This window comes from Oryctolagus cuniculus, chromosome 6 (assembly GCF_964237555.1).
Source record: "Oryctolagus cuniculus chromosome 6, mOryCun1.1, whole genome shotgun sequence".
NCBI lineage: Eukaryota > Metazoa > Chordata > Mammalia > Lagomorpha > Leporidae > Oryctolagus > Oryctolagus cuniculus.
In genome coordinates, this window is record NC_091437.1 from 20750049 (window position 1) to 20771994 (window position 21946).

At 51.6% G+C, this 21946-nt stretch overlaps 1 protein-coding gene across 8 annotated transcripts in view; it reads right to left on the bottom strand.

Moving 5' to 3' along the window:
* The window catches only part of P4HA2 (prolyl 4-hydroxylase subunit alpha 2), a 34252-nt gene that overhangs the window by 4168 nt on the left and 8138 nt on the right, over positions 1 to 21946 (bottom strand). For 3 of the 8 annotated variants that reach the window (XM_070076084.1, XM_070076085.1, XM_070076086.1), the window contains exons 2-12: positions 19851 to 19949; positions 19098 to 19194; positions 18554 to 18705; positions 15578 to 15715; positions 12173 to 12412; positions 9211 to 9404; positions 8079 to 8255; positions 5086 to 5156; positions 4753 to 4852; positions 996 to 1049; positions 528 to 587 (exon numbers count right to left, since the gene is read on the bottom strand). In XM_070076084.1, the coding sequence (XP_069932185.1) occupies positions 528 to 587; positions 996 to 1049; positions 4753 to 4852; positions 5086 to 5156; positions 8079 to 8255; positions 9211 to 9404; positions 12173 to 12412; positions 15578 to 15715; positions 18554 to 18705; positions 19098 to 19194; positions 19851 to 19932 (1365 nt within the window). In that variant the 5' untranslated portion in view covers positions 19933 to 19949. Of the gene's footprint in view, positions 1 to 403; positions 470 to 527; positions 588 to 995; positions 1050 to 4752; positions 4853 to 5085; positions 5157 to 8078; positions 8256 to 9210; positions 9405 to 12172; positions 12413 to 15577; positions 15716 to 18553; positions 18706 to 19097; positions 19195 to 19850; positions 19950 to 21946 lie in introns of those variants that run through there. The other 5 variants (XM_002710197.5, XM_008254990.4, XM_002710196.4 and 2 more) reach the window with 4 other exon arrangements.

Sequence of the window (21946 nt, forward strand, 5' to 3'; positions counted from 1 at the left end):
ACTGTTTAATGGGTGTAGAGTTTCAGTTTTACAAGGTGAAAAGAATTATGGAGCCTGATGGTGGTAAGGGTTTTACAATATGAATGTATTTAATACCACTGAACTGTATACCTAAAACAGTTATGATGGTATGCTTTATTTTATCTGTATTTTACCATAATTTTTTAAAACTGGAAAAATAAAAAATGGAGCCAGGGATGTAAAATTCTTAGTGGAAGCCAGAACCACACCAACAGGAACAAAGGCCAGCTCTCACCTCCAGCCACGAAGCTGCCAGGGCGAGAAGAACCTGGCCTTTACCCAGTGGCTGGTGGGGTCAGCCCTGATGGGGGACAAGTGTGGGAGATTACCCTCTGGACCCAAGCTCCCCTCAGGGCCCATCAGCTGCAAACATCATACTCACGTAGTTTAAGAATGTGGCCACACGATTCCCAGTCCCTAAACGCTTGAAAGCATCTCGTTCATTGTTCTATAAAATTAAGTGAGAGTGAACAGGTGGAACAGATGGGCTTGGACCCGATACTTACATAGTTAAGAAACGTCGCTAACCTATTCCCTTCCGTTTTGAGGCCGCTGTCAAAAGGTCGCTGCAACAGACAACAACTTTCACCCAACTTTGCAACTAATTTCACCCACCACCCACAGAACTGAGAACAAAAAGGGCTCAGGGCAAGGTAATAAATGTGCTTTCCATAACAGCCAGAGGCGTGGGCCAAGGCTGCAAAGCAAACTCTGGCTGGGGAATTGGGGGCGTGGGAAACAGAGAGGGTAGAAATGATCTTCACAATGATCTATTAAGAGCCTTTGCTTTAGAATCAAGGCAGAGCAGGCAGGGTTAGGGCAAGAGAAACAGCCAGTTCCACTGGGTTCCGCAGGCCCATGGTTCCAGACTTGGTTTCATCAATATCAAAGACTTGCCCCAGGTGAGGGATGCAGATGTGGAAGTGGAGGTACTCCTAGGAGCTCCAGCCTAGCACCTGTGATTTGAGTCTTACCCTGGAGAAGTCAAAGTGTGGCTCATACTGTCCTCCCATCCCGTAATTTGCAACCTGGTGGGAAATAACAGCAAGAATCTTGTCAGCAACACAGTCCATCTTGGAGCAGCCAACGTGTCCAGAGATACCATCTCCCAGGGCCAGAAAGCAACCAGAGCCTCCAACAGCAGCCTTTCTAAGGTGCAGGTAGCTGTACCGGCACAGGTAAAGCAAACGTTTCAAGCTTGTCTACGGCAGTGTCCAAGAGGAAGGCTGTGGCACAGATGGGGTTTCCCAAACAGAACAAGATGGTGGACCTGCAGTCGGGCACTGCGGAGAAGCTATCGCTCTTTTGATGACACTTGCACGGCAGCAGAGTGAGCCGTTTCTGAGTTCAGCCCTGGCCTGGGCCTTAGAGGTTTGGGGGAAAACGGGAAAGTGATCGAGAGGAAAGCCAACAACAAACTCAAGACCAAGAAGTTTGTTCATTTTTGTGTTTTTTTAGACACTGGTTTGGAGCCACTCAGTAACTGGTACTGCTCCTACCACCTCTGCCACTGTCCCCACCACTGTTCTGAAACAGAATGAGTGGGGCACACACATCCCAGCCCTGCCAGTGACCCACGACACACAGCATTGCTCCATCCAAGTGAAGCTGCAGGACGTGGGCAGCCAGCTGCCAGACAGCCAAGAACTGCCGCATGATCTCAGTACTCCAAGCCTGAGCCTAAACCTGAAGTACAGACCTGAGCGATCAGTAGTTACTGAGGCATCATTAATCGGATCAGAAACTGTAAAAGCCTCTATGAACAGCTTATCAGCACAATGTCACAGCCTAACTCAGCAGAGGGAATGAAAGACAAGGTTCCAGATGAAGCACGGAATCTAATATAGAAACTGATGGAGTGGCATTACCGATGTCTTACTGAAACCTCCAAAACCTTTGGGCCTCAGGCACTAATTCTCACAAAGTTGGCATTTTTTGTATATCCACTGTTAGGGACTCCAAGAGTCAGACAAATGATGCTGCAAACTTGGCAACTATAGAGACCTCTGGATTGGGGGGAGAGAAAAGTAGGGGGAGCTTTATGAGGCAGGAAATCCTCCTGTTGGAGCACAATGTTTGCCAGATGTGATGAGGTGCAGAATTTGAAAGCATGATTCTCAGTGTCTATACAAATAAACCTTGCAATGAAGAATCAGTGGTGAAAATATGCCATAACATACTGCTCTGGCTTTCAAGGTTCCTGTACCAAAAATGCCCAGAAATCCTGTCAACAGTACCAGGAGGACTGTTCAGCAGGTGGCCCTGTTTACAGCTGCAGATGTATCTCAGGAGGGCAGTACTAGAGCAGTTGGCAAAGTGGTATTTCAGATGGTATTATAAATACACCATCTGCTTGTGATGCCAGCATCCCAGATTGGAGTGCAAGTTCAAATCAGCAACTCCACTTTGATCTAGCTCCTGTCAATGCTCCTGGAAAAGCAATGGGAGATGGCCCAAATACCTGGGCCCCCGTCACCTATGCAGGAGACTCAGATGGAGTTCCTGGCTCCTGGCTTTGGCCAGGCCCAACCGTGGCTGTTGCAGACATTTGGCAAGTGAACCAGAGGATGGAAGATCGCTCTCTATTTCTCTCTCTCTCTCACTCTCGCTCTCTCTCTCTCTCTGTCACTCTGCCTTTCAAATAAATAAATCTTACTTTATGTCTTCTGGATTCCTATGAGGAGGCATTCATTTCAATCTCTAGACTTGTTGCTGCTACAAAAGTAGTTATCAGTTGTCTGAAAGACTTGGGTATTTATGATGCTACTGCCATCTTGAAGGAAAAAGAAACTTGTAAAGGGCTAGAAATGACTTTTTTTCTTTTGGTGATGCTGGGATATCATGGAGCATTTGAGAATGCTGGACAATTAACAGCCCTTTATCACACAGGCTTTCATCCAAATTCACCAGAAGGCCTCAATGCCCCTTTTATCCCCAGATGGCCCACAGCAAACACATCAACTGCATCTGAGTGTTGACAGGCAGCACAGCACAGCTCCTGGTTTCAGGAACCTGCAGCATCCCCAAAGGGGGCCTGCTGGGATGGCTGCTGCTGGTATCAAGGCATTCGTCCCACTACGAGCAGTGTGCTTGGAGTGCTGAAGTCCAGGGTCCTGGCCTCCAGACCATGCAGATCAAAGCTTTCAACACTGCTAGCTGCCAAAGGACATGTCAAGATGGCTTCCAGAGAAAAGAGTGCAAATGAAAATGGTATCTCAACCCCTAGGCAGCCATGGTCTGGATCCTGCAGAACAGCCTTGACCATACGAGCCCCTCCACTGAGAGTTCTAGCATTCAGACCCCAGTCAACTGAGCTGTAACATGAGAGGCCAGACAAGATGAAGCTGCTGTCTCCCATGGTAGAGTCCACGACAGGTACAGAAAGCTAGCTAGGTAAGCCAGGAAAGCAACCAAGGCACACATCCTGTCAACTCAGCCCAGTGGGCCAGGCTATGGAATCAACCAATTAAACAGACTATTGTCCTTGTTCAGGTCATGACACCCCTGAATACAGGCTCTGACAAAGAAGAAGTCATGACAAATGGCTTTAAAAAAAAAAGCCTTGCTCCAAGAAGACATGAACCAAGATAATGCCAACAGGTACATCAAGGCTCCTATGATTTGTGGAATGCTGGTTCCTGTAGACAAAGCAAGTGGGAGATGCAGCAGAAGTTTTCTGTCCATATGCTTGTCTACAGAACTTACTTAGAAACTAAGCAGCACTGAGTTGAGCCAAAAAAAATTATATAAAATCTTCACAAGACCTTTCCAAGGTAATCAGCCATGTTTTTGAAAACTCTGGTAGACACCACACAAATCCATAATGATGATCTTCAAGACTGGTTTTCCAACAGCCGATGCAGCTGCAGAAAAAATACTGAGTGCTGGCTGATTTGTTTGGATGCATAGAGGTAAAAGTTCAAAGAATTTTTTCCAAATGATCTTCCAGCAATATTCTAACAAGATGCATGGCTGATGAGACCCAAAGGCCAACTCAAAAGGTTGTTATCCTTAAATACACAGAGAGATCCAGGAGACACTGGTAAAACTTTGCTGAGAGTACGTCGGGTCATCTACCACAGAACCCCAAAGTCCTGATGTTCAGAAGGAAGCACAGCCAGTGCTAATTTGAACTCAAGACCCGAGAGGACACATCAGTAAGAATGTTTACACCAAACCTGTGCCGTTTGTTCTCAGTCACCTTTGAAATAAAGACAGGAAGCCAGGGATTTTGACAAGAACATTCCACCTTCACAGCGACGGGGTCCAAGTGCCTCACTTGTCCCAGCAGCATATCGCTGAACAGTGTATCTCCAGCTGCATTTGACAGTGACACAGAACCATACCCTCTAAAGATATTTTTAGCTCTTTTAAAAGTGGCCCTGGATCACTTCTCGGCCTTTTAGCTAAGACCAAGTGTAAAAGTGGCCCTGGAATAATTCAGAGTGAGAGCTTCTGGGTGCAGATAACATGAAAGAGTCAGCCATGCCTACCACCAATCCCCAGCTCCCAGCTTGACAGGACACACAGCGGATGCTCAGCCAAAGTTTGCTGGACACTCACTGCTGAATACTGGTGAGCATGATTAATTCTAGTTTCCCAACTTGAGACCTGTTTCTGAAGTCAGTTTATTAGGCAAGCCTCCCTAAGCCCAGTCCTGGACACCTCAGGAGACCATCTAGACCAAAATTCCCCCTTCCCAGTTCCTAGGGTCCCAGGGGCCGGCTGTACCTGCAGCAGTTCTGCAGTCTTCACTGTCAACCCTGTGATGTGCTGCATCCGGCGATTTATTCGGGCCACAACAGGGTCATCATCCTCCTCCAGCCAAGAGCTGAGCCAAAAGAAAGGAAAAGAAGAAAGAAAATGGGGACACTGAGCTGAGACGAGGTCCTGCGCACCCTCCCCAGTCAAGGACAATTTAAAGGGCACACAGGGTGAAAGTTACAAGATAGGAAGGAGGGGCTGGCAGGCAGCAGAAGCCATGCCACCTCCCTGGGGTGGGCACTGGAGAGGCTAAGGCCGGGGACTGAGCGACCACCCACCTACACCGCTGTCTGCACTTACCTTTTGGAAACTCTATAGCTGGCCACAGTGAGCACACCTGTCTTGGGATCACGAACAGTGGCTCGCGCAAGCTGGGATATAGAAAGAAAAAGCAAAATTTATCTTTTTTCACCTGGAGTGTTTTCCCAAGATGTGCCAGCCATGCCAGGCTCTGCAGGCAGTGGTTCTAGCCAAGGCCCTGTGATCCTGCAGGCCAGGTTGGCATCCAAGGGCTATACAAGGGCTATACATTCCCACTCTGGTATCAGATCTTGGCCCCTGCCTTTCCTCAGACCCAGTGTGTGCCACTTGCAGAATTATGCCTTCAGAGTGTGCTCTGTCTATGTAGCTGCCAGGCCCACACAACTGTCTCTGAATGCAGCCTGGCTGGCTGTACCAACTATACTCAGATGGTGCCACCAGCCCTGGCCCTCAACCTCTTGTTCTCTTGACTTGGAGAAGTCTCACATCAGCTGAACCTCCTCCCAACTCCTCTGCTAAAAAACCTATCCAAATGTCTCCCCCGCAACTCCTCACACTGGCTCTCACTGCTGTGGGAAGTAAACACAGAGGCATAGCTTCACTCTCTTGGCCACCTCATAAAGTCAGGTAATAAAACCAGGAGAGGACTGGACAAGTGAAGCAAGTGAACTGCAGCACAGTGGGTTAAAGCCCCGGCCAGCAGTGCTCACATCCCATATAGGCATCAGATTGAATCCTGGCTGGTCCACTTCCAATCCAGCTCCCTGCTAATGTGCCCAGGAAAGCAGCAGAGGATGGCCCAAAACCTTGGGCCCCTACACTCATGTGGGAGATCTGGAAAAAGTTGCTGGCTCCTGGCTTTGGATTGGCACAGCTCTGGCCATTGCGGCCATATGGGGAGTGAACCAGCAGATGGAAGATCTCTCTCTCTCTCTGTCTCTACCTCTCTCTATAACTGTGTCTTTCAAATAAATAAAATAAATCTTTAAAAAATAAGAAGAAATAAGTGAGCTGTTACCTGGAAGCCAGTCACCCCTGCTCCCACATACACAGGCTACCACCCATACATGGATCTGCACACATCCTCAACTCCATCTCCAAAAACAAGCTTAATGACAGTCCCAGGAGGGACCTGCTGCTCAGGCCCAGCCTCCAAGGCAAGGGTTCATGTGCTTCAGCTGTGGGCCATCCTAAAGGCCTCAGGTAGGTGTGTACTCTCACTTCCCTTCAACTTCAGGAAATACCTGATGAGTGCCTACCATGAGCCTGAGTGCCTACTATGAGCCTGAGTGTTGACTGATATGGCCCCTGCACTTATACAGCTCTGTCCAGTGGGGAAGGCAGAAAACCAGGCAGGTAACTGCAGCACAGCATGGGTGAGCTCCATGTCCTGTGGAGGCTCAGTCAAAGGTTAAGAATGGCTTCCTAGAGGAGGGGATCATCTTCTGAGATCTGACAGGTAAGCAAGGATTGACCAAGTCGGGGAGCAACACAGCAACAGGTAAGGAGCAGTAAGGCAGAGGTGCAGGGAAGAAAACAGGTGTGTGCTGACTGTGAGTTAGTGGCTTTGGGAAGAGGTAAGAGACAAGGCTGAGAAGGGTCTGGAGGCAATCTTGGGACCACTGAGCAAAGGGGAAGGCTGCAACCAGGGGAGGGAACTCACAGCCTGAATGTATAATGGACGACTGTGAACACATCCGGAAAGCTGACTGTGCGGCTGAGTGGGAAGGAGGCTGGGCAAGGGGTGATGGTGGCCTGGGACAGGGAGTGCAGAAGGGATGGAGAGAAGACGGACCAGAGGTGCTCAGAGGGTGAAAGAGACCCACCTGGACACTGCACTGCTATTGCCTGTCTTCTAAGACAGCCAGCACACCCAGGACAGACAGCTTCCCTGAGCTCGTATCTATGGGCCCTCCCTGAGCTCCAGCTCATTCCAGTCTGTCCCCATCTCCCACCCCACGACGCCTGCTGAATGGCCAGACTCTGCACAAGTGTCTGAGGCCCAGTGTTGGCCTGGCGCCCACAAAGAAGCTCTGAATGGCTGTGCTCTGCCCAGAGGGGACACATAGGGCTATTTTGAACGCAGGCCAGCTGCCCAGCATTCCCCACAGGCCAAGTTAAGCTCATTGGCCCCACTTCAAAGCCTAAATGGCATCTGTCCCTCATGGCCTCCGGAAAGAAGAGGTCAGCTTATGATGGCCAACATGCTTGGCTCACACACAGCTTCTGTTCAAAGGCAAGTTTTCCCAGTGTTCCTTCCCCTACCCAGCCACTCACACTGACACACACACACGGACGTTCTCGGTCTGCGAGTCTGAAACACAGGTGAGGAATCTCTCAGAAGATGCTGCCACAACTGTGCCTCCCTCGTCTGGGGACAAGGGAACACATTTCCTTCCTGGACGACTTTGGAGCTGACCCAGGCAGTGGAAAGGGGGGGTCCCAGTCCTCATCTCCACACTACTGGCTAGCCCCTCTCAGCCACATCAGTGGTGCCAACAATGGACTCGGAGCCCTAGATGCTCTAGACCTGCAAGTCAAGTCTGTTCCAAGGCGAGATACAGGAGCCAGCATGGATCCAACACCAGGTCTCATCTCACCCAGCCCTCTCGCCCACAATTCTGCTCGAAGTCCTCTTTGAAAGACATCAAATGGGAGCAAAGCTTTGAGGAACTAGAAATAGAAGAGTAATTTTACACTATGATGCATAACCAACAACCAAGTGCACACTGGGCACCCAATGCCAGGGGAATTTTCGGGAAGTTCAGGAACAGACAAGGATGCATACTCTGACAGTGCTCTACAAGTTTTGGGCAGTTCAAAAAGAATAAAAACAAAGGCCCTCGGAAGTATTAAGAAGGAGACAGCAACATCTTACTTATTTGCAGGTGATAATACTATACAGACCACTCAAGGACGCTGGATGCTGAGAAAGGCCACAGTGTAAAGCAAATATACTGCCCCTTGGCACCAGGGATGAGGGAGAGGGCCCAGGCTGCAGTGCCCCAAGGAGGAGACGCGGAGACACCTACCTTGGGTTTCGCAATCTCCTTGATCCTCTCGATCTCCTCATCGGACATGACGTCGTAGTACCTGACGATGTGCGGGCTGTCCCACTCGTCCTCCTCCTTGAAGGGCGCGATGAGCAGCTGCGGCGCCCCATTGCCATCGTGGTACCTGCAGAAAAGCCTCTTCTGTCTCCGGGGGGTCTGGGGAACACAGAGTAGTGGCCCATGAGTGTGGTAAATCCCGACACTCAGCCCCAGCCCTGTCCCTCACAGCCAGCAGCTGCTCCCGCACGCCCCCAGCACAGAGATTTGAGTGGGTCTGAAGGGCTGGGCCAGGCGGAAGAGCTCGTGGGGGCTAGCAGACATGGCAGGCGAGCGCCTGACGCACCCCGAGCTTCCATGGATAAGCGCTGGGATTCCAGGCTCTCGAAGGCTGGCTGGGCACCAAGCCCCAGCACACGCCATGGCTTTACCAAAGAGACAAACTTTCCACTCAACCACTTCCCTCTTCACAATCATCAATCAAGCAAAGGCTGGCCACAGTGGGGTGGGGAGGGAACTCAGTCAGAACTGAGGATCAAAACACTGTCTGGGGGCGGCGCCGCGGCTCACTAGGCTAATCCTCCGCCTTGCGGTGCCGGCACACCGGGTTCTAGTCCCGGTCAGGGCGCCGGATTCTGTCCCGGTTGCCCCTCTTCCAGGCCAGCCCTCTGCTATGGCCAGGGAGTGCAGTGGAGGATGGCCCAAGTGCTTGGGCCCTGCACCCCATGGGAGACCAGGAGAAGCACGTGGCTCCTGGCTCCTGCCATCGGATCAGCGCGGTGCGCCGGCCTCAGCGCGCTGGCCACAGCGGCCATTGGAGGGTGAACCAACGGCAAAGGAAGACCTTTCTCTCTGTCTCTCTCTCTCACTGTCCACTCTGCCTGTTAAAAAAAACAAAAAAACAAAAAAACAAAACAAAACAAAAAAAACACTGTCTGGGGCTTTAGAGGAGACAGTCTCCTGTCCCATAATGCTGAGAACACCCACACGCTAGGCCTCAGCAGATACTGAGAAGAAGAGTACCTGCAGAGAGAGGTATGTCCTCCCCAAACCTGCCTCCCCACAGCCAGAGCCAGGTCCAAGCCTGGGCACCCAGGGCCCACACACATCTCACCAGTTTGACGCCCTCCCCACGACACAGGCTCTCATACACATCCCTCTCGGGCAGGTAGTCCACAGGCCTCTCGTAGATGCCTTCCTGGGTCACTGCCACAGCTTCTGTCTGATTCAATAACGACTTTCCTCTTTGTTCCTCCAACAACCGCTCAAAGTAGTGCAGATTCCCTCCAGCTCGCTCATGGCTTGGATCTAGAAAAAGCAAAGAACAAGAAGGAAAAGGAAACCACAAACATCTGTTAGGTCATTTAGAGGAATTACCCTATAAGCGTTTTCTCTCCAGCAGCTCACTTGCACGCGGCGCTCTGCCTTCTGTGGCACCTGACCAGGCTGTACCGGTCAGAGCCTAAAACCAGCAGAGGCTCTCCCCACCCTGGTCAGAAACGAAGGAGGAGCATCATCCACAAGGGAATTTATCCCACCACCAAGAGGCATCCTTCCCAAGGCCCCAGGACCAGGGAAGCAGTAGAGTTCTGCATTCTCCTGAAGACTGGCTGTGCCATTTACAGCTGTTTGCCAGAGTACAGCCATTACTAGTGACTACAATGTGCACTGGAAACAGCAGGGTGCGTGGAAGGCAGGATGAGATACCAGCAAGAACAGCACATACAGCTGGAGTTGGCACAGTGGTTTGATCTACCACTTTCAATAGTGAATTGGTTTTTTTTTTTTTGGAAAGCTTCGTTAAGATTCATTGTTAATTATCTTTATATACAGAAGACTAACTCTATACTAAGATTTCAACAGTTTGACCCACAAAGACACACAAAGTATAAAGTACTGTTTGAACCAAGTTTTACCATTAATTCTCATAGTACAGCTCATTAAGGACAGAGGTCCTACATGGGGAGCAAGTGCCTAGTAACTCCTATTGTTAATTTAACAATTGACACTCTTATTTATGATGTCAGTGATCATCAGGGCTCTTGTCATGAGCTGCCAAGGCTATGGCAGCCTTTTGAGTTGACAAACTCCATCAGTATTTAGACAGGGCCATAAGCAAAGTAGAAGTTCTCACCTCCCTTCAGAGAAAAGTACCTCCTTCTTTGAAGGCCCCTTCTTTCCACCAGGATCTCACTCACAGAGATCCTTCATGTAGGTCATTTTTTTTTTTTTTTTTGACAGGCAGAGTGGACAGTGAGAGAGAGAGAGACAGAGAGAAAGGTCTTCCTTTGCCGTTGGTTCACCCTCCAATGGCCGCCACGGCCGGCGCGCTGCGGCCGGCGCACCGCGCTGATCCGATGGCAGGAGCCAGGAGCCAGGTGCTTTTCCTGGTCTCCCATGGAGTGCAGGGCCCAAGCACCTGGGCCATCCTCCACTGCACTCCCTGGCCACAGCAGACAGCTGGCCTGGAAGAGGGGCAACCGGGACAGAATCTGGCGCCCCGACCGGGACTAGAACCCGGTGTGCCGGCGCTGCAAGGCGGAGGATTAGCCTAGTGAGCCGCGGCACCGGCCATGTAGGTCATTTTTTGCCACAGTGTCTTGGCTTTCCATGACTGAAATGCTCTCATGGGCTTTTTAGCCAGATCGAATGAAGCACTGGTTTGTATCCCAGCTATTCCACTTCAAACCCAATTCCTTGGTAATGCAGCTGGGAAGGCAGCAGATAATGACCCAAATGCTTGGGTCCTATGTTACCCAGATTGGAGATGAATTCAGATGGAATTCCCAGCTCCTGGGTTTGGCCTGGCCGAGCCCCAGCTGTTTTGGTCATTTGGGGATTGAACCAGAAGATGGAAGATTTCTCTCTCTTCTTCACCCTCTCTCCCTGTCACCTTGCCTTTCAAATAAATAAATATTAAAACAAAACAAAACAAAAACATGAAAATCCACAGCTCTGTCTAAGCAACCTATCAATACCAACCCAAGAAGCAGGTATGGTGTGACAGGATTTCTGTGCCACTCCTCAGGTAAGGAAAGTGGGGTCAGAAGATGTTAAATGACTTAAGTTAAGACTATTCAGAGTAAGAATCAATCCAGATGCCCTGATTGCCTGTCCAAGGCTCTTAGAGAAGTCACACAGCTCTCTTTCCACATCAGCCCTGAAGGACACCATGTTAGCTGACATCAAACTCAGAGCCTCATGAAATGCAGCAGCCTAAGAAAGCCTTTGCTGGGTGTGAAATCTCAGATGACTGTGTCCCCAGGTATCAGTAAAAGGTGGGGGACTGGCACTGTGGCATAGTAGGTTAAGCCTCCACCTGTGGTACCAGCATCATATATGGCACCAGTTCAAGTCCCAACTGCTCCACTTCCAATCCAGCTCCAGCTCCCTGCTAATGGCCTGGGAAAGCAGCAGAAGATGGCCCAAGTCCTTGGGCCCCTGCACCCATGTAGGAGACCCAGAAGAATCTCCTGACTCCTTGTGTTGCTGTTGTGTTCATTTGGAGAGTGAACCAGTGGAAAGAAGAGCTCTCTCTCTCTCTCTGTGTATCTCTCCTTCTGTCTGTAACGCTGCCTCTAAAATAAATAAATCTTTAAAGAGAGAGAGAGAGGTAGAGCACGTGGGTCTTTAAGCCATACTGTTTGTGGCTACTTCAGTATATCGCAGGACACACAAAGCACCAACGCCATGGAAAGTCTGACTGCCAGACCTCTGGCCTCTGATGGTTCACTGTAAAAGCACGGCTCATCTCTCGAGCTATTCCTGATGCAGTGAAGGTCCCACCCTGCATGGTGACAAAAGCACCACAGCCCTGGGCACCTTATTTAAAAAGGAAACACGCAGAGCCAAAGGTGCCACAAGCCTGAGAAGGCAGGGGCTAACTGCAGGATGAAGGTGGTTAAGGAGCTAGCTGGCAGCTGTATCAGGGCTGAGCAGTACGGCATTAGTCACTGGCCTGCTGACCGGCCAAACAGACTCAATTCCAGGAGCAGGATCAGCTAATTGGGCCAGCAGAGTCCAGTTCCTCGCCCAGCACCCCATCTCCATTCTGCCTTCCCCTAGAATCTCCTTACCAAGTGAGAGCAGGCGGCGGGTGAGCTCCAGGGCACGATGCAGGTCACCCAACTGGAAGACGGCATAGCTGAGGTAGTCCAGCACCTGAGATTTGGTCGTGGTGCCCTCCTCGCCAGCATCGAGCTGCTTCAGCACCTGCTCCATCCACAGCACCGTGTGATAGTAGTCCCCTTCATTGTAGGCCGAGCGGCCCATCCCGAAGCAGTCGTCCACACTCAGCGTTGCCTGGTACTTAGTTCCTGCGGCAGCAGCAGAAGCTGATGGTCAGGCTCCAGAGCCTCTGGGTTGGGGAAGGAAATTCCCCCTTCAAGGAAAAGCCTGGGCCCCTGGAAAGGAGGCAGCGGCCAAGTAGAACCCCTGCAGGGCTATTAGATACTGATACAGTGAGCAGACAGGATGGCCTTGCCCCAGGCCATCTCCTAGCCTCAGAATGCGCTTCTCCACCTCTTCCCAAGCGGAAAGGGGCCTCTTTATGGGGAATCCAGGAAGAGAGCAACCAGTAAGAAGCACTGAGGGGAGTGTGAGGCACAAAGGAGACTCCTGCAGGGCAGCTGGCCATGAGAGTCTGGAGGACAGAACCATTAGCCGAATATAAGAAACAGGAGTAGGCAGCAGCAAAAGCCTGAGATAGTTACCTGCAGACAGAACCTGAAGGGGGAAGGTAGCAGAGCCCAGAGCCCCAGGGCACAGCTAGTCAACAGTCCTGAGAAGGAATCAGGTGGTGGGGAAGTGGCAGTGTGACACACAGTGAGGCCAAGAGCTGAAGCTGCACTGCCAGCTTTGCCACTTGGGCAGCAGGATCTATCTTGGTGAGCACCAGCTCTGCAGGTGTTATGGCCATAGGTCATCTGCTAAGGGCTGAGCACTTGAAAGTGACCACGAAGACAGTCATTCACCAATGAGAAACAGCAGCTACAGGGAGATGCAGGGCTCAGGGCAGGTTCAAGTCAGCAAGGACTATGTGGATGTTCCTCAGAAAATAACAAGAAGATCCCCTGGAGAGCATCTGGGCAGGGCTGACAGGAAAGAGCTGCCGACCAAGGACTGCTCCTGTCTGATACCCAAGCTGGGCCTCTGCCCAAACCACTGCCACAGCGAGTTAGCTGGTGCCAAGACCAGGGTCTGCTTGCCCTGGAAGCTCAGAAATCAATAACACAGAAAGGGAAGTTGGAGAGAAAGACACAGACAGCCAGGAACCGGGGGAGTACATGAGGATCCCCTCCCATATTCTGGGCCTCCCCAGATCTCCTCTGGCTCAGCAGATGCAAGATGCACTGATGGAGACAAAGGAGTGAGCCGCGGCTCTGGAGCTGGGCGAAGCTGTGTCTGTCTGGGGCCTTGCTATGGGCTCACCAGCTGAGTGACTACGGACAGGCAACGCAGTCTCCTTACCTGTAAGTGGAGATAATGCCATCAGATTTAAAGAACTCATGCCAAGAATTCAATGAGATGACCTGCGACTCCAGGACACTAAAGGCCAGCAGCTATCATCGACATAGCTCACGGATGCCAAGAATGGAAGAATGCAGCACCCTCTGCAGAAGCCAACGCGCATATCTACTCCCTGGCAAGTGGCAGCTGAGTGCTGAGGGGCAAGCAGACACAAGGAGCAGCCCAGCTGATGTGGGACCAACAAAGGAGTCAAGCTGAGACACTGAGGATAAAGACTACACATGGGAGGAGTTCGGGTTTGCTCAAAAGTTACCCACTGCAACGAGGACCCATGCAAGCAGACATGTGCTGAAGGCCACATGGAGGCAGTCTTAGGGAGCAGTGAGAGGCAGGAAACAACTCAGACTTAATGTTCAGTGAGAAGGCAGTGGATGAGAGGCTGGGGTCAGGGGACAAACACAGAAGACATTCAGGCGGCAGAATCCGCAGGCCTTGGGACTCTGGCTTAGGCTACAGGTGGGTGATGCTGCTTTTGGCTGAGGCAATGGGTTTGCGGGGAGGAAAGTGAACAGTTCAAAGAAGGATGAGGACTTCAGTTTGGGACACATGAAGTTTAGGAATCCAAGGAACATCCACACAGAGACGCATCACATGCATTTGTCTGCACTGCTCGGAAGCTCAGGAGACAAGCATGGACAGGAAACACAGATCTGCACGTGATCCAGACAGGCAATACCCAAGTGATGTAAACAGCTGGACTCACCTGGGGAAGGTGCTAGGGAGAATTATGAGGCAAGCTGAGCCCTGGAGAGCGACTCCCTTCTGCCCCTCATCCCTAGCCAGGACACACATGGTGTGTTAACTGAGTGTGAAAGGTCAGTGCTAGGGTGCGGCCCCCATTTACGCATCTCACAGCCATGGGCTAAACACATCTTGCAAGGTGCCCTAGGCTACATTCTCTCTCTGGACTCATGGCCAGGCTTGGTCCAAGACCTGACTGAGGCAAGAAGAAGCTGGCTCCAATTCCTCTACATTAAGACCCCAAAGCTTGACTAGCCAGTAACGGTGCCTCTTTATTTCACCACCCTGAGTCCCCTGCAGTGTCTCCTGCAGGTAAGGTGGCTTCTAAGCTCCTAGCAATGGCTTACTGAATCTCGGGGTTTACTGTTCTTGAACAGCACCCCCAAGCTCAAGACACCTTCTTCTAAACACCAACACTGGGGCAGTCAGTGGGAAAGGGGCCAGTTTTAAAATAGAGAGACATCAGCTGATCAAACAACCAGACAACCCAAAAGAGAAACAGCAGAGAGAGACCAAAGGAGGAGAGAATACCAGGCAGAACAGGACAAGCCAACGTGCTGTGAGTTGCTGAAAAGTTCAAGAACATTACGGCTGAAACCTGTCTGTTGCTTTACCAACCCAGGGCCGCGGGTGAACTCACAAGGCCGGATGGGGAAAAGGCCAGACATCACTGATTCAGGAATACATGGGCAGTAGGTCAGTGGGGAAAGGGTGGGGATCACTCCATCCAGCAGCCCCAGCAGCAGGGGGAAGAGATGAATCAGCAGCAGAGACTCATCAGAGCCTGGGACCCAGACGAAGGCAGGAGTGGGAAGGAGCTTGGGTGTGAGCTGGAGCAGAGATTAACTGAGGGGACAGAGAACAGGGGCAGTGAGCCAGAGACCAGCCTAAGACAGAAAGAAGGAGAGGTGGGACTGGACGCAGGTCTGGGTGTGGATCCTTGTGTTGCTCTGGGGGCAGAGGCTGGCAGGTGGGGGTGGGGAGTTCCTGAGCAGCAGCCTCGGCTTTCTTGAGTCACCAAAGGCAAGGGCCTCAGCTAAGGCACAAGGGAGGCAGCCGTGGGAGCTGGACACTGGTACCAACTGGGGACCAAGAGAAGATCACCACTAGAAGTGACCACCCAAAGGGAGAGACCACAGTTGGTCATGTTCAAACCCATGCAGCCACCACAGGGACACACACAGGGCAGGCAAAACCTGCAGGTGGGTTACCTGGAAGCTCCCCTCTGGAAATCGTGGCTGGGTCCAGCTTGTAGGTGTCCTGAAGTCTCATCAGGGCCTTGGCGGCCCCAGCCTCATCCTCATCAGTGGGAAAGAAGTGCCGCTGCATTGAGAGGTTGGCAATGAAACCTTCGGAACAGAGCAGGACCGAGACGTGACCCTTAATTCAAGAGCACAGTTCAGCCTGGGACCAGACAGCAGCCACTGCCAGACTTCTGGCTATCAAATCTCCCAGCCCCTTCCCTCAAAGGCTTTTGTCCCTTCTGCCAGGAAGTCCTCCATGACGGCTCCAGCCATGGGGATTTCTCCTTTCCTACCCCTCACTGGACTACTACCTGTGCTGCTCATTTGGAAATGGACAGAAATGGTCCCCCACACTGGTTAACATCTGGGAGTCTAGGGGTCTTGGCTGCACAGCACTCAGCTGGACCTCATAGAGACAGAGACAAAGAGGACAGAGAGGCCATCTGCGAGGAGCACAGGACCACTCAGGGAGGACCCGCCAACTGTTGTTTCATGTTCATGAATCCCATGGAAAAACCTTGGAATCTGCTGATGCTTCTCAGGTTAAAGACTCCAGGGACAAAGGCAGTCCCAAGACCCTGCTGCCCACTGTCCACTGACCACAAGTCCTTATCATAGAGAGAGGTGACGATGACAGTCCTGGAGGATGTGGTACTACCCTTATTCCACAGACTACTGACTTGACCCATACGGTCCAGCCAAGTACAGGGCGGGGGCCTGCACCAGCCTGGCATGGTCCCCTGAAAGACCTCACAGGACCTTTTTCTGCTCTGTAGGCTACTCTCACCTCAAGACCACAGCCCAGGGCCTGGGCAAGTCCCTGACCACACAAAGACCCCCAGGAGCCTTTTCTTGGACTTCAAGCCCTAGCCACAAGAGATGCACCTCCTACAATCCCAGAATTCAAGTGAGAGCCAGGCCCTGCCATGCTGATTCAGGCCCTTTGGTTCTGCGCACCAGCTAAGAGCTGGAAAAGGAACTCCAAGGCCATTCCTTTTCAGTCTCTCTCCAAGAGCGGCAGCAGCCACTGCTACCTACTCTCACAAATTTGGGCTCAAACACTCGCTTCTAGCCAAGCCTGGGGACCCAGGGACCAAGAAGCTGCAATCTTGTCTTCCTTACAGCAGCAGGGAGAGACTCTAAAGAGTTTAGAATCCAGGAGAAAGAAAACATGCACCTAGAAAAAGCCACGCTGCACTGTCAGCACGCTCTCTCACTTCAGGGGCAAGAACGCAGAGTTGAAAACAACCAATCGCTCTCCAGGCCTGGCCTATCTCCTTCCAGATAATTCTAAGGCTTCCCCCAGCAAACCAGATGTTGGCAGTGGGGGAGGGGTCTGGGGAGAACAAGATCAGAGAGCGGAGGCCGACTGAGCAGGCAGAGTCTTCGGCAGCACAGCAGGACAGCGTGTTCTGAGCCACAGGCCCAGGCTGGGCGGCGGGGGTCTGGGAAAGGCAGCCGCGGTTTCTGGAGGCAGTGAGCTCACTGGGCACAGCTCCAGGACGGCTGAGCTCACCAATCCCTCCCTGGAGGCCTCCCTGTCCCCAGCCAAGCCCAGCCCAGTCTGGCCGAATGGGCCGAATCCTCTCAGCCAGAGAGACAGCTCGTCTGAAGTTCATGAGCACTCCCTGCTCGGGAGGGGAGGCCGTGAGTCCAGGGGACTGAGCCCAGGGCTGGGAGTCAGGCAGGCCCACCTCTGGGCCCACGCTGACCTCTCTTTGTGTGGAAAAGAGGAAAGTGTTACAGTGCAGAAAGTCCCATCACAGTAAAGCACCGAACACAGCTAAAAACTTTAAAAAAAATCACTCTGACCAGTAAGAACCACTACTAGGAATTTAGCCTAAAATATTATCAGAGGTAGTCACAAAGAAGCATGTAAAAGACTGCTAACTTGGAAACAATCCCATATCCAGTGGTTTGAGCACCTTTACAGGATATCAGTATATGAGACTACAACAGTGAAGTCACGTGGCTGAAGAACATTTAACGGCAGATGGAGAAGCTGGGAAATTCAGGATGCGAATATATGCTTATGTCATGTTTATTTGTGAAAGATACAAACACAAATGAATTCTGATGATGCGTAGGCTCCCAGCTTGCTGTGGCCCCATCACCAAGCCCAAAAGACTCATTTTTGTTAATTCATTTGTCCCTCAAAGCAGTTACGTTTGCATCCCCTAGTATATATGCATAGTTCCTTTTTTAAGTGTATATGCACATGTAGAAAGACTACAATCATAACAGCACTTATCAATAGGCAATTAGATTAAGAATTATACTTTTCGGGGCCAGATTTGTGGCGTAGCAAGTAAAGCTGCCGCCTGCAGTGCTGGTGGCCCATATGGGCGCCGGTTCAAGTACAGCTGCTCCACTTCCAATCCAGTTCTCTGCTGTGGCCTGGGAAAGCAATGGAAGACAGCCCAAGTCCTTGGGCCCATGAACTTGCGTGGGAGATCCGAAAGAAGCTCCTGGCTTTGACTGGCACAGCTCCAGCCGATGCCGACAACTGCAGAGTGAACCAGCAGATGGAAGACCTCTCTTTCTCTCTCTGCCTCTCCTTCTCTCTCTGACTTTCAAATAAATAAATCTTTAAAAAAAAAAGAATTTTACTTTTCTGAGTTGACTGCTTTTGTGTTTTCCAAATTTTCTGTAACAGTATATATTACTAAAATATAAGTAGAAAAAAATGGTATTACCTAATAGAGGCGGGAAATAAAAACACTATGAAAACCAATTATTTTCAAACATGAAAAAACAAGGACAGGCAATTGCCAGGTCTTCACAGAGAAGGGGGAGAGCGGCGGCCTGACGGGTCCATGGTCACATACTCTACCTGCCCTCACCCCCGACACACACATCCTCAAGGCAGGCTCAGACATAGCTGCCCAGGCACAAGCCTGCAAACAAACAGGCTCCCCTGAACACCTGCTCACTATCCCTCACCTGTGGCTGGGTCTTGCAGCACAAGGTCTTCCAGCGCAGGCCAGTCTGAGTTCAGTCGCTTAACCAGTTTGTAGGCGTTCACAGGATGGGCAAGGTAGCCCTCGGGGTCAGCAGCTGACTTGCTGGTAAGGGCTTCCATCTTGCTTGCCCAGCTATGGAACAGAGGAAGAGGAGGATTAACATTCCAATCCACCCGGTCCTGATCCGCAGAAACTTCCCTAGGGAGATCCAGAACCCTTCTCATCAAGAAGTAGTAAAAAATAAATACAGACGCTCCCTGCAGATACTTCTTTCTGGCCCTTTAATCTAGACAGAGCCAGGAATCCCAATGTCAGTTTCAAAAAAAAAAAAAAGGGTCTTAGAAAGTGAGAAAAAAATGTGACCCTTAGCCTGTATGTTTAGCTCCTCCGGAGTTCTGTCACAAATAACCTCCAGGACTGCATCACATCCCTTCTCAAGGGATTCCCTTAAAGACACCCTGGATGGGGCCCTGGGAGGAGAGGGGCTGACTGAGGGTGGGCGTGGGGACTCGGGCGAGCGGTACCTCTTGATCTTAGAGAGTTTGGCCTCCTCCGCAAGGATGTACTCCTTCAGTGCGTGCACCAGGTCTTTCTCAGCATAGATCAGGTCGGTCATGTGCCCTGCAGGGGAGAGAAGCAGTGCTGATGAGATGTGCATGGGAGATGTACAGCTCCCTTCCTTGGAGCACAGAACACCCTCACAGATGCGAGTTCCCTGGGCCAAGGACATTCAGCTCTCTGGGGATCATGGGAACGTTGAGTTAAAGGGTGCCTAGGCACTCACAGGGTCCTGGCTCCAGCCTTCAGAGAGAGGCAGACAGGATATGGGAATAAATGCACTAGCAGCTACTCAGCTAGAAACTCCCAATCTCATTCTCCCACCGTGAGCCGGCTGGCTTGTCACTGGGCATGCACACGCTAGCATCTCTGAAACTTCAGGTGAGGGAGAGGGGAGGGTGGGAGAGTGCACTCAGAAACTCTAGGTCAGGTTAAATGGTCAGAGACCAGAGAGACCAACTGAAGCCTGCACAAGCCAGGCAGGAGGGCCCAACTTAGGCGGTTAGCTCCTAGGACACCCAAGTTAACCGGAGCTAAGGTGCTGTCCAGGGTGGGTGGGGGGAGGGGGTTGCGGGGAACGTGAACAGCAGCTCTAGAAGCTTTGGTCACAAGCAGTGGGTGACACCAACCCCCCCTCAGTGAGAAACCTGTCAGGCAGGGCCAGCGCCGGCATTTGAGCCGAGGGCTGCTCAGGCAGATGAAAACTTCTCGGCACATACCAATAGAGGTGAAGAATTCAGCCCATGCACAGCTCAGGGCAGCAAACCAGGCCATCAGCAACGTGGACACCCAGGGTTTCATGGTCACTGAGGCAGTATCTGCAGGGCATTCAGTGATATTTATTAGATTTACATAGTGAAAAACAGCATCACGGATCACATGGCACGCACACACACACACACACACATCCATACAGCAATCCTGGCCTGGCACACACATACACACACACACACACACACACATCCATACAGCAATCCTGGCCTGGCATACAGAAGCTATGACAGCTATTTGGGCAAGAACACAAGGCTGTAAACTCTGGCCATTCCTTCTCATTTCCAGACTGCTTCTCTGTTCCTCTCTTACCTCCTGACATATGTGCCAGGTGCTACGGACCCAGTCCCTGCCCACAGGAGGGGGGATAACGCATGAGAAGCTGTGGATGGAAAGAGAACTTGACATGACATTCTCTGGGAAACACAACCCCAGCTAAGGTGTACAGGAGATAGTCAGCAAGAAGAGGAATAAAACTGACCCCTGCCAGTCTGCACCTGCCAAGGAGAGAGCAGTTGGGACACCACACCTGGACAGACACTACTCTTCCTGCTGTGAGGCCTCTCCGCAGGCACTGTCCTCGCTGGCCAGACACCATGTGTTCACAAGTATTTACTGAAGAACCACAGGGGCCAGGCACCGAGCTAGGCACTCGGGACATAAAAATGAATCAGCCGCACAAGGACAAAACCTCAGGCAAGGCTGCTGCTATGGGGGAGAGGCCAGCTGCTGCCTTCTCAAGAACCCAGACATCTCCAGACCCAGCTCTGAGGCAGCAGACACAACCTGGGGCAGGCCCTGCTGGCAGTGGACCTAAGTACACAACAGGAGCTTCAGACCTCGTCTCCCAACTCAGCTATGCAGACCGGAACGTGCCGGAGGACCAGTACTCATCTGAGCCCCAGCTCTGTAAGCCCTGCCCCTTCCTGCTCCACCCAGCTAAGGCCCACTCGAGTGCTCGAGTGGAAATTTACTCGGAGAAAACAAGGAAAATGAAGGATATACAAGAGCTTCCCAAAAACATCAGCCTCCTCTGACAGAAATTCCAAGTCTGAGTTACTAATGAATGCCCATTCACCGAATTCATTCTGCCATGGTCCACTGGACACAGGGTCACTCCCACTGCTCCTCCTCTCACCCCGTCAGAAGAAACCCCAAGCCGCCAGGATGGGCTCAGAAGCAGCCAACCACAAGGTCACCCTCAAACAGGCTCCTCCTCCACTAAGATGGGAGAGTAAATGAAGGGTGCCAAGGTGCCACGTGTGCACACCCCTGCCAAAGACTGCAGAGCTAGTGCACGCCCGTCACAGGCTAGGCATTTTTGGGATCGGGGACATGGGACAATTATCTTACAAGCCAGACCTGCTGCAGGGTAGAAAATGTTGAGCTAAGGAGACGATTATGGACCCAGGATAGCAGAGGAAAGACAATCACTGCAAGAAGGCCAGTAGGCCTGGGGTAGCTCTGAGGCTTAGCCCAGGCCCTCCTGGCTCCAGCCAGAGGCCTGCCCTCGGGCCTCACCACACTGTCTTCTCCACGGTGCTGGAGGGGCCTTCGTCGTGCCTCCACAGTCCCTTTCAGCAAGGGGGTAAGCGTCCGTTCCCCACCTGTCAACAGGCTTGACTTAGCAGAGCACCTTCTGTACGTGTGTAGGGAGGGTACAGGAGAAACACAGAACCCATGGACAGTCAGGGAGCAGACACTGCTTGCAAAGTTGGCATGGCTGGAGCATTGGTTGGGGCCCCAGCACGTCTCCTGGGGGTGTCACCAGCTGTGGCTGCACACTTCCTCAGAGATCAGCTAATCAGTACAGAGGAGGAGAAGCCCCTCCACTCCTTTCCAATCACGGTCACACCTTACAGCATTCAGGAGAAAACAGCCAGGTTTCTTCATTACATGAATACCAGCTGTCGTTTCTCTGGAATGTGCCGTCTGGCTTAGACAGAGTCCATCCACAAATCCCAGCTGCAGGCAGAGCCCCAAAGAATCGCAGATGGGTTTTGGGAAATAACTTAACAAGAGCTGCAGAGGCCTGCTCTGGCAG